At 39.7% G+C, this 11,044-nt stretch overlaps 1 protein-coding gene across 6 annotated transcripts; it reads left to right on the plus strand.

Moving 5' to 3' along the window:
* The first annotated feature begins 6 nt into the window (after positions 1-6).
* On the plus strand, positions 7-4,337 carry LOC118422468. Of its 6 annotated transcripts, none has more exons than XR_004831901.1 (9): positions 7-94; positions 535-686; positions 1,016-1,136; positions 1,608-1,754; positions 2,240-2,363; positions 2,679-2,807; positions 3,273-3,327; positions 3,487-3,544; positions 3,764-3,830. XR_004831901.1 is itself a non-coding variant. In XM_035830061.1 (9 exons), the coding sequence occupies exons 1-9, from the start codon at positions 14-16 to the stop codon at positions 3,891-3,893; spliced, it is 993 nt and encodes a 330-aa protein (XP_035685954.1). In that variant the 5' UTR covers positions 7-13; the 3' UTR covers positions 3,894-4,337. The 6 variants fall into 6 exon arrangements, 5 of the variants coding, with proteins under 5 accessions (XP_035685954.1, XP_035685956.1, XP_035685957.1 ...); XM_035830061.1 differs by having other exon boundaries at positions 2,679-2,803; positions 3,764-4,337; XM_035830063.1 differs by having other exon boundaries at positions 1,016-1,127; positions 2,679-2,803; positions 3,764-4,337.
* Positions 4,338-11,044: the final 6,707 nt, after the last annotated feature.

The following is an 11,044-nucleotide window of genomic DNA, read 5'->3' on the forward strand; positions in this document are numbered from 1 at the left end:
ATCCGCATGCGCAATGAGTTACATCCGGGACTTTTTGTCCTACAACGCATGCGTAGTTACAACTGCGCGTGTGCAACATTTTGGCGCGAAATTTGTAAGGACGACGTTTTCTGTCACATAGAAAGTTTTTCCTCACGATTAATTTGAGAACGTAGAAGTTTGTGGTAATTATGACTGTAGTTTGATTCCTTAGTGTTCAGACATCCATTTGGTGACCCGAGTTTTCAATCATTTTCTTAGATAATGCAAGGTTTCCTCTGTGCATGTGCGATATTTTTTTTCAATCCTGAGTAGGGCTATAAAATTGCATTTTTAGATGCACATGTTTCTTTCACTCCTCATCAATGATATATATTACTAGTATATTGATTCATTACTATTAGATATATTTATTTTCATATTCTGGCATCCATTATGCCCACTGGTCATTGGAAAGAAAAATTCCATTTTGTCAGAGTTATGAAAATCTCTCATTTTGTTAATTGTTACGAAAAGGGATGAAATTATTGCACCTCATACTTTTTTCTGTTACAGACTAGAATGGCCAGCCCAGCTGCTAAAAGGATGACCTTCAGTTCGGAAGTTTTGTTTGCAGGAGCTCTTCCAACAGGGTCCCCTTCACTGTATGACTCCGAACCTTTGATTTTACCTTCTGATGTATCTGGCTATCAACTCCCATCCCACTGGTGACTGGTAACATTACCCTATATATGTAAACGACCTAAGTTTAACATATCTATATCATTGGGATTATTGAGTGATTGTTGTGGTAAATTTTCAAAGTTTGATAAACCATATCTCATGTGTCAATTATGCTAACAACAATCTTGACCAGCAATCTCCAAGTTCGACTCAGATTTTTCTGCTCTTTAAATTGTATGTGGTCTGCATTTTTCTCCATCGGTCCATGTATATGGATGTTTTTAACCAGACAGCACGTCTACTTGGAGATTAGGAAATATTATCATGTATTTTTTATTGTTTACAACTTATTTTTGTTCACCATTGCCTAAAGGTACAAACAGCCAGACTTGTGTACAGAGGAAGATTATCAAATGCTGTCCCAATCATCAAAACAGGAAGACAGGACAAACCAGAAACAGACAGAGATGGAGGGAAACAAACAGGTTTCTCAGATTTTCACAGAGATCAAATTTCCTTTTGTCACTTGTGATATGTTGGTACTTTGATTTTTGAAAATGTCAAAAGTTAGGAATGAATAAAATTACCAGTTATAGTTTTATTAATTCAGAAGCAAGCATACAGCTGATTTTCTTCCAAATTTCTTCTGTTTGTATAGAAAGTTATTGTAAATGCAGAAACTTTTGTGATGGTTTTATGTTCGTGGTTTTCGCGCTGGTCACTTCACCGCAAACTTAAAACCACCGCAAACATTTTTCATGGCAGTAAGAGACTACAGTGCATGGTGCTACTGCAAACTTAAACCACTGCAAAAAGTCCTTTTTCCCACTACTGCTACCGTGAAATTAAATCCCTGCAAACTTAAATGCATTTACAGTAAATGTAATGCTAGATTCTAGTAGTATCTCATTTGATAGTTACTTGCTTGACATTTTGGTAATGTTTTTTTTTTCTAATGCCTTAAGGCTGCAGAAGAAGAGGTACAGATTCTTGAAGTTGAACTTGAAGAGAAGCCACAACAGATCTGTGCTGAACACGAGGAGGAAAACTGCAGCCAAGGAGAGGTACCTCAGGAGTCAACAGGCAGCTGCCTGAACTATCAGGACATGCAGGTTCAGCTTCCCATCTTTGTTTTCAACTAATAAAGAGGATGACCTGTTATGCAATGCAATTTTTAATCAGAAAATATAGATATCTTGTCTGGATTGATTGATATGCATGCTGGTGGAATATTCAAAATGATACCTGACACACCTACTAGTATGGAATTGTAGTTGAGGACTATATCTTAAATTGATAAAAGACTTGAGGTTTAATCCAAAGTGTTATAATATATCTTACATTATACAATGAAAGTACTATTAAGGGACAGTTCTGTCTGGCATTATAAAAAAATATAATGTTAAGCTTATTGCAAATTCTAATTGCAGGTAACATAAGAGATTCAAGCAGTGTAAAAACAATATCACAATTGTCGACTCAAGTCTAAAGCTAGTAAAAGCTAACTCTAGATCCTGTGTTATTGGGTTCAACTCCTATTATATTGCATTCCTCTCTTTAACAGTTTTATACAATAATAGTTAATGTGACACTTCAGGTTGGTGGATATGAGGATACAAACACTGTGCAATGTGGGCTGACAAATACAGACAACTATTCTCAGGACTGTAGTATAGAGGATGAACAGCTGCTACCTGAAGCAGAGACCTTGAGACAGCTAGGTAAGAACACTTGAAACTTTAAGGGTAGTGCTCTGAACATTCATGCCAGGTGTCAAGTATTCATTTATAGATTTTCAATTGCTTAAAATCTTACAGTATATTGTGTGTGATATCAATGCACAAATTTAAGATACCTTAGGTGTGTTGATTCCATTTTCTGATGGAGTTGATAACAAAAGTTGAAGAATTGAGGTTTTGACATGTAAGTTAAAGATCAGGTAACACAGCTGTTTTTACTTTCTTACTTGTTCCCTTCTTGATATGCCTCAAGGCCTCAAGGCAAAAAATTCCACGACTTTCTATAACATTCTGCAGATGGCGTACTCAGAGAACAGATGAACGAAGAAATTGAACAATTCCGGTCCAACCTACACGGTCTTCTAACAGATCACTACCTTCGGCACCGCTACTTCCTAAACAGTGGGAATATATCTTCAGATGTAGGTACAAGTCAACCTGATCTTCTGTATTAACCATAGTGTTTGTATAATGTAACCCATATGCTATGAGATCCACCCTAAGTTAAGTACACTTGATGAGTTAATTCTGTGCCACTTAAAGACAACAGAAGATGTGTCTTATCTAAAAATAGCATCTTGATCTCATTATAGATTACTCAAGAAGCTTGGGGTCTTTTACCTCTATCTGAAAGGTATTGTTTACCACTTAAAAGTGATAGCCTTTGAGTGCTTATGCTTTAGGTACTACAAAAAAAGAGCTCATGTGTAGAAATGGAAGTAAGATTGGTAATCCTTTGGCTCTCTTAAGCACTTTTCAAATTCATACCACACAGTTCAGAGAAGAATAAATGTGGACAGACACTTATTACTTTTCATGCCTTTTGAATGTATAAATGGTGAAAAAAGCTTAAAAATTAATAAGATGGGTCCATGCTGTTTTTTTATCCAGATGCCTTATGGACCACAGTCAACAGCCCCTATGAATGATAGTTTGTGTAGCTCAGGTAAGAAATTAATCTTCTGTCTACATTTTCTTTTGTAGTGTCACTAGTGTCAGAGATTTTCAGCACCTGTCTCCTATCTTTCATTTAGTAGTAAATCTCCAAATTTCAGCAACACAAAAAAACACAGACGAAAGCTTACTGTACTTGTTTGCATTCTAGGGTCAGAAGCATGTGCAACATCTGAATCACTGACTTCAGACAATGAGAACAGATATGGGTAAGGAAGTGGACTTTTGTTTGAGTTTGTCAAGATTTCGCTTTTTTTTTAATAATTATTATTACCTTGTAGAATTATGCTGCTTTCAATGGTATGTTTCAACATGTTCAAAGAATGTTAAATGTAAAAATGGCTTTTGAATGCAAGATGATTGTTGTATTCTCATAAAGTCATCTATGAAGTATGATATATTTTAATATGTGCTTTTACACCAAATAGCATGGATATACCAGCCACAGTACCAGACAGAGGACAAGAAGAACATATGAAACAACAGTATCTCATTTCAATGCTAACTTCAGCCAGTGTTATCACCAATGCATTGAGGAAGAAGGAATTCTCAGTTTGAAGATCAAGAATCATATTGACCATTCCACACTTGATGTTATTTATATATGAGGATTTCAAGTTTAACAGTTCATGTTAGAATGTTTTAAGACATTTATTAATAGAATGATGAAGATAAGTAACTTTATGATACCCATGATCTTATAGCTGAGCATATACTCTTTAGCAACTACATTTCAATTCTGTAAAGTCAACATGTACATGTAGATAGATATATAATGGCAATTTATGTATCTCTTAGACATTGTCACTTGCTGATAGAGATCTACTGACCTGAGCCATTTCCAGTTCTACCAAAGAATGAATACACCTGTCTTTCTGTTATCAAGAACTTGTTTAATCATGACTTCATATATTGGACATTGTCACTTGCTTATACCTCCATTTTCAGTTCTGTCATTTGTACATGCCAAAAGAATAAATACGCCTGTCTCCCTGTTATCAAGAACTTGTTTAATCATGACTTCAATCCCCTGTATGAGCTGTATGATATCCTATTTGGAGGACAGTAGTACTGTTTTGAAAGGACCTTTTTTCCCAACCACATTTCTTTAGACATCAGAAAGACCATAATCTATGGGTAGTCACAACTCTTCAACAAATTATCTGGTTTTGTTCTTTCTACAGTTACCATCAACTTGAATGCTTTTGACCCTTAATTCTGAATTAAGTTCCACTTGTTGCGTCTCCGTAGCCTGGATATCAGTCTGATTATCTTACTGAGGCCTCCTCGCCGAGTATGGGAGCGCCTAATAGACTAATCAGGCTGATACTCAGGTTAGCCTCTTCGTACGTAACAGCCAGATGATAGTGTACCGGAAAGCATTATTAATACAATTAGACGTAGAGTATCAGGCTGAGTCTCCGACTTACGTATACACCCACTCATTGACTCATCAAGAGCACTTGTCCGAATACTCAGTCAACTTAATTACCGGTGCCTCCTGGTGATTGGATGCCTGGACTGCCTCTGACGTTCTTGGAGAGTTTTTGACGTTGTTAGAGAGAGAGCGTGCGTGTGGTCTACCTTGATGAGCGGCTCTACATCCGGACTTAGAGGTCGAAAGTTTGATTCCCGGTCATGGTCGCTTGATACCTGACTTGCATACTAGAAATTAGTAGAAAAGTATCAGCTATAGGAATACCGTTGGTACAATACATTGCATGTACCCTACAACATAAGTCTCAAAGTAGATGTAAGGAGGGAGCAAATGGTCAAAAAAAGTGAAGTATTAGTAAAGACTACTGATTGTTGCAAACGTTAACACAGGTGTAAAATACAGGAAATGCACCGGGCCCTTGTATCTGCCTGGAAGTACAGTTCATATCCCCTGTCACGACCAGTGGAAGATTAAGGCCTCATTGACTCGGCTAAATTGGTTCGAGATCACTTTTACTTTTAAGAAATTAAATGCGGCAGAAGATAGTGGTTACTGTACATATGTGGTCAAAAATAGCTGCTGTTGCTATAATCATAGCCTGATTAAATCTCGCTTATAGTAGCCCGCCTAACATTCGACCGGCCTCTTGGAAGGGGTCTGTTACTAGTATACCCCTTTTCCACTAGGACGGCGCTCTCGCCGCGCTCTCAGATCTCTGCATGCGACATAGAATTTGACAGATCGCTCAAAGAATTGTATAGAAAAGAAACGATTTTTTTTACACTTTGTGTGTTTTGCTGTCCTCTCAGTCACACTTTTACATGCTGTATGATATACACAGTATGAAATCAAAGGTTACACATATATTTAGGTCGCAGTGAGAGCGCATCGCGATCGCCGTCTAGTAGAAAGGGGGCCTTATCTACAGCCCGGAACAGCAGAGTTTGTGTTACACAGACTGCTATAATCATACCCTGGGAGCCAGACAGGACCGGGCAGTTAGCGAGTTTTGTTCGGGCCAAGGCAGTCAGCCTGCCGATATCACATTAGCGCTCCAGAGAGTGAAGAAGTTATCGCTACAGGCAGGTGGATCTCATTGAGCTTAAACTACCCTGGGCGCTAATAGGAGATCGGCGGGCCTGACTGTCTTAGGCCACCGAATAAAATGTCCCAGCTGCCCGAACCCGGCTGGCTCCCAGGGTACTCATAGAGCTTGCTTGTTATGATGAATTAATTGCGAGAGGGTCAGTGGGGTAAACCGTGAGTAACATCAGTAATTTGCCTCATTTATTTCAGAACACCTGTGACTGGGAGTGTAGGAGTGTTGTGTGGGTGGACTATGCGACCTTAGCTGACCTTAGCACCCACCTCTCTTTAATATGCATTTATAGCCACAAATTGGTAGTCTCCTGTGTACACCTTCTGCGTGGCTGGCACCTTTCCATAGCCCTCTTCTGGCTGATCTGCACGGTTCACGCGTTCCTTCACGTGTTCTAATATGGCCAAACTTAATAGGTACGCCAACGCACCACTTGATTCTAGGCCTGGACCCTGTTCAACGCTAGAGCTCTTAGAAAAACTTGGAAAAGTATAACGTTGTATATAGAAACGCCAGCTCCATGTAGCAATAGAATTTCTGCAAAAAAAAAGAAAGCTAAACATTAGAGCTTTTTAAGATATCGGAAGAAGAAAGTGAAGTTGTTGGTATATGAGGTGTGCACATATGTGATAAAGCCCAGAAAGAGTAATAACTTGTCTCTATCACATATGCGCACTTCATTGGCCCATCTGACTTTTGATATCAACTTCAGAATTGCCGACCACACGGTATTTACAACTTAATTTAGCCTGAAGAGCATCAAATATATATCGGTGCCCAATTACATACTGGCGGAAACCAGTTCTGAGTAGTACTGTAAATGCATTTAAGTTTGCGGAGATTTAATTTCACGGTAGCGGGAAAATGGACTTTTCGCGGTGGTTTTAAGTTCGCGGCAGCTTGCACGGTGCACCATGCTGCCTTACTGCTAATCTCCAAGCAGATCCTACGGTAGCATTTTAAATACGCGGTGAAGCGGTCACCGCTAAAACCGAGAACATAATAAACCACCGCGAAAGTTAGCCTCCATAGGCCAGTATCAGAAAACACCAGCAATCAGCGACCGAGTACAAATAGAAATGGCCAGCAAAAGTGTATTATGAGCCCAAAAAAGGCCCCAGAGAGCCTGCTATGGAGGCTAAGCGAAAGTTTCTACATTTACAATACACAGAGCCGCTCCCTTCCCCGTGATCCTCTGCGGTTTGTTAATGTTGCTAAACGGTGTCCTCGTTTGAACTGAAATCGTTTCCAAGTATAGCAGGATTTGTCATTGAGTCTTTCCAAGGTCACACCTTCAACTGCGTATCATGGAGCTTTTAAAAAGCTAACGCGTTACTTGACTCCGACAATGCTGCAAAGTGTTTCAAGTGTCAAATCATTTACCTTGAGGCTTTTAGATTTGAAACGATAGAAGTTCTGAGGATCAGATTTTCATAGTTAAGAGGAGTTTAGCGTGGGGATGTTGATAGATCTTATGTCAGGCACGTGCGTTAACCGCACATAACCCGGAAACTAGTGCGTAGAACACCAAACCCACCCGTTTACTTAGCATGGGATTGTGTAATGTTGCCAAAAGTTTGGACTGAACTGACCTGGACAAGTTATTACTCTTTCTCAGTTTCTGCTCTATTTCACAAACACATACGCATAGAAACATACATTTCATAATTGCTACATACAAAACGCTCCAAAGCCTTTGCTGTGTAAAATTCGGCCTTGGGATATGGGGTTGACGTGCTTTCAATTAAGTTTTATTTCATGTATTATCTCATTTATACACATTAATTAAGTTCATTCTGTTCCAGGTAGTGTCTACATTCCGTTACAATATTGCATCTCTACCTATGTTGTTAACGTTGTGTCTTTTACACACACACACACACACACACACATATACACACACTGACAAACACACACACACTCGGAAACATACCACACACACACACACACACACAAGAACACACACACAGACACACAGACACACACACAGAATTATATAAAACATTCATACACAGAAACACATGCACAGTTTCTCTAGTACACACAATTTTCCACATATGTCCAGTACTACATCGTACGTGAGGCACCATGATTGTAAACAATTTAAAGGTCAACGACCTTGACTCTTGGTATTATGTGTGACGTAACCCCCATTAACCTAAACGGGTTAAGGTCGAACAGCTTTCACGGTGTCCTCAGTGGGCTCATTGAAGCAAGGAACAAATGTCAACAACGTAGGACACTGGCTCCACGTGAACCCACCCATTTATGACGTCATGTTAAAAACATCCTGGGTGTGTGTTAGTTACTGTTAGATGTATTGGGTCATTCCATTTCACAAGCAGGGGATTGTCAAATAGTTTAACTAGAAGCACGTAGTATGATCGTTTAGAAAGAAACTTTAGCTCAAATGAAATCAATGAACAGTTGACCCTCTCACCCACTGATTGCGACACAGAAGACATACGCACACATACATGCGAGTAATAGGAGTACATGTATATACGGTAGATTATTACTAGATATGTTCAGTGTATATATTCAAATCTGTATGAGGTCCTTATGGCGGTCACCGGAAAAAAATAGTAGAAATCTGACAAATATAGACAGATGACATGCCAAACAAGTTAGGTGGGTCACAAACCATACTCATTGGCCAGCTGTCACCTGTCTATACTCGTACAAGTTTTAATATTTTTCCAGAGACATGTGGAGCCTGATAGAGGCTATATATATAAAGACTTTCATACGCGGGTCTCATGCAGACTTGAGTATACAAGTACGTGTCCTTAGAACTACCGTATAAATGCTTTCCATTAGCATACATGTGGTGTGAGCGACAACGACAGCAGGGAATCCAACTCCTAACCAGAAGCCGCAAGGTCACTTCGGAAAAAGGTTACACATGTGCACTCTGAGAAATAACTGTATGTAGCACAAAAACACACATCCGAAGTGTCATGATGTCGGCATTTTATAGAAGTCGTTATTCTGAAGTGTTTGATTACATGTAATAGCTTCCCCGTTGAATATGATGTAGATATACATCGCAGCGTTTTCTGACTTCCCTTTTTCCTAAATACGGTGACCGTCGGTATCGGGAAATAGTCTGAAAACGTTAGACAATTTCACACTCCGATAACTGCTTCAAGCTGATGTTCTTAATTTCCCATTTCTAGTTCTTCACACACATATATATAGCAACGCCTCTAGGCATAGTTGATGATATATACAAGAGAATGACCTAGATTTAAACCCATTTCTGCTCCAAATTGCATGCTGCGAAAATGTATTAGCAATTACGTGCGCAATTCCACGCGCTTGGTGATCAATTATACATCCCTGAATAGTTGATAAGGGATAGGAATCGTTTCTGAAATAGAGTGAGACACTTTGATGACGTAAATCAGAATTTATGCCGAGTTTACGTGACTTTGTTCGTGATGTGGCCGTGTCACGCGAAGTTGTTATGACGTCACGTACACTGAACGAAGCTCCTCATTTGCGGACGACCTTGGTGACCTTGAGGTCCCGGATGTACTTTAATGGCCCTTTCCACTTAGAACCAGATCAAACTTGTTACAAAACTTACATGGAAGAACTAATACTGTTAGTATACGATACGGAGAGTTAGGAAAAAGCGTTAACAATTTTGCGTTTAGGTTTAACTTGCTTGGAGACTTGATCATAGAAAAACTGGGATATTTCCGAAAACGTAAAAATACATTGTAAGAGATTCAACATTTATCATTTCATGCAGGCTACGTGTACAATTATCATAGATAGATCCATTACAAACCGTCTGTAAAAGCTCCATTGCTCCAGCTGTTGTTTTCAATTCCGGTAAGGGCTTAGGTCACATTTCCAAACCGGGGCGAAAAGAATGATAGAAAATGGATCAAAATACATAAAATGTCAAAATAAGATTCATGGGCATGATTTGTGTATACTTCCAGGTATACATTGTAATTTTTCCTTTCTTAAAACATCCCGGCTGGGGCCCGGTTTTGAAATGGGTGCTTGGGTGCTTGTGCGCATGTGTTCGCACCTGCAGCACAAGATTTGTTTGAATTTTGGTATGACTTTCGAGTATCGAGGACCGCATAACCTAAAAATTAACGCGTTTTCAGGGCGAATTGCGACCATACACCTCCCTTGCAATTAAAAGTCAGAAAATGACCAATTTTTCTTGTGAAACCTGCAGGCAATCTTGCGCCCCCTAGCAGTTTATCAGGTACTGCAGTATTACAGCCCAACGCTGATAGAAGAGTGGTATACCGTATAGTCACATGTAGTCCGTACTGCAGCTGTCAAGTTCATTGACCTCACTAAGTTTCCTTCACCAGGCTTCTGTGTTTCTGTGCTTGTTTTGCGCAACTGAAGATAATGTTATGATATGTATTTTGCTGAATAATTGTTCTGGACATTGCAACAATCACAACAAAATTTGACTTTTCTATCAATGGGAGGTTTGGGTTGTTTTGGCAGTTGAACTGCTGTTCTTTTTTGTCAGTAGATTGGAAAGAAAAACTTGTAAACACTGTCTGTTTTGACCATATTGTGGGCGGATCTCCTATGTCACTCCATTGATAACAAACACTACATCAGAACGTCCCCAAATGATTGATGTTACCACACACACCCCGGGTCGGCCTGTTTGGCACAGATTCCAGCCCTGTTGTGATCGGCAAATGTAGGTCAACTAGAGCAAGGCTCGAGCGTATTACCAACATCAGTAGTCTCCATCAGACTGACTACGCTGGCTATTATAGGGAGAATAATTTGCCACGGGAGTTTTGCTACCAGAGGAGTTGATCAGCTGGGAGGGGAAACATGAATCTACGAGTGAACTGACTCCCCTGGCCAATGTTCTGATTTTTTTGCCGAATTCTACGATCCCCGCACCCCCGTAGCAGGAAGGCCTGGTGTACAATGTTCAGCAGCCCCGGGAATCTTCGGTAGAAACTCCAGATATTGCGTTTTCTGGGCTTTGGGTTTGTCTGAAAAACCGTCTTTCCTTGAGGATTCTCGTAAAGGTTTACCATCTCAAATCTATAAAGCAAGGCACTTCATACTACCAACACCCAGCACCATGCCGTGAATCATTTCGTTAGAAAAACTCGATGTTGTGTCTTTCCGGGCTTTGGGTTGGTCTTCAAAGTGTCTTTTCTA

The sequence above is a fragment of the Branchiostoma floridae genome, chromosome 9 (assembly GCF_000003815.2).
Source record: "Branchiostoma floridae strain S238N-H82 chromosome 9, Bfl_VNyyK, whole genome shotgun sequence".
Classification (NCBI taxonomy): Eukaryota; Metazoa; Chordata; class Leptocardii; order Amphioxiformes; family Branchiostomatidae; genus Branchiostoma; species Branchiostoma floridae.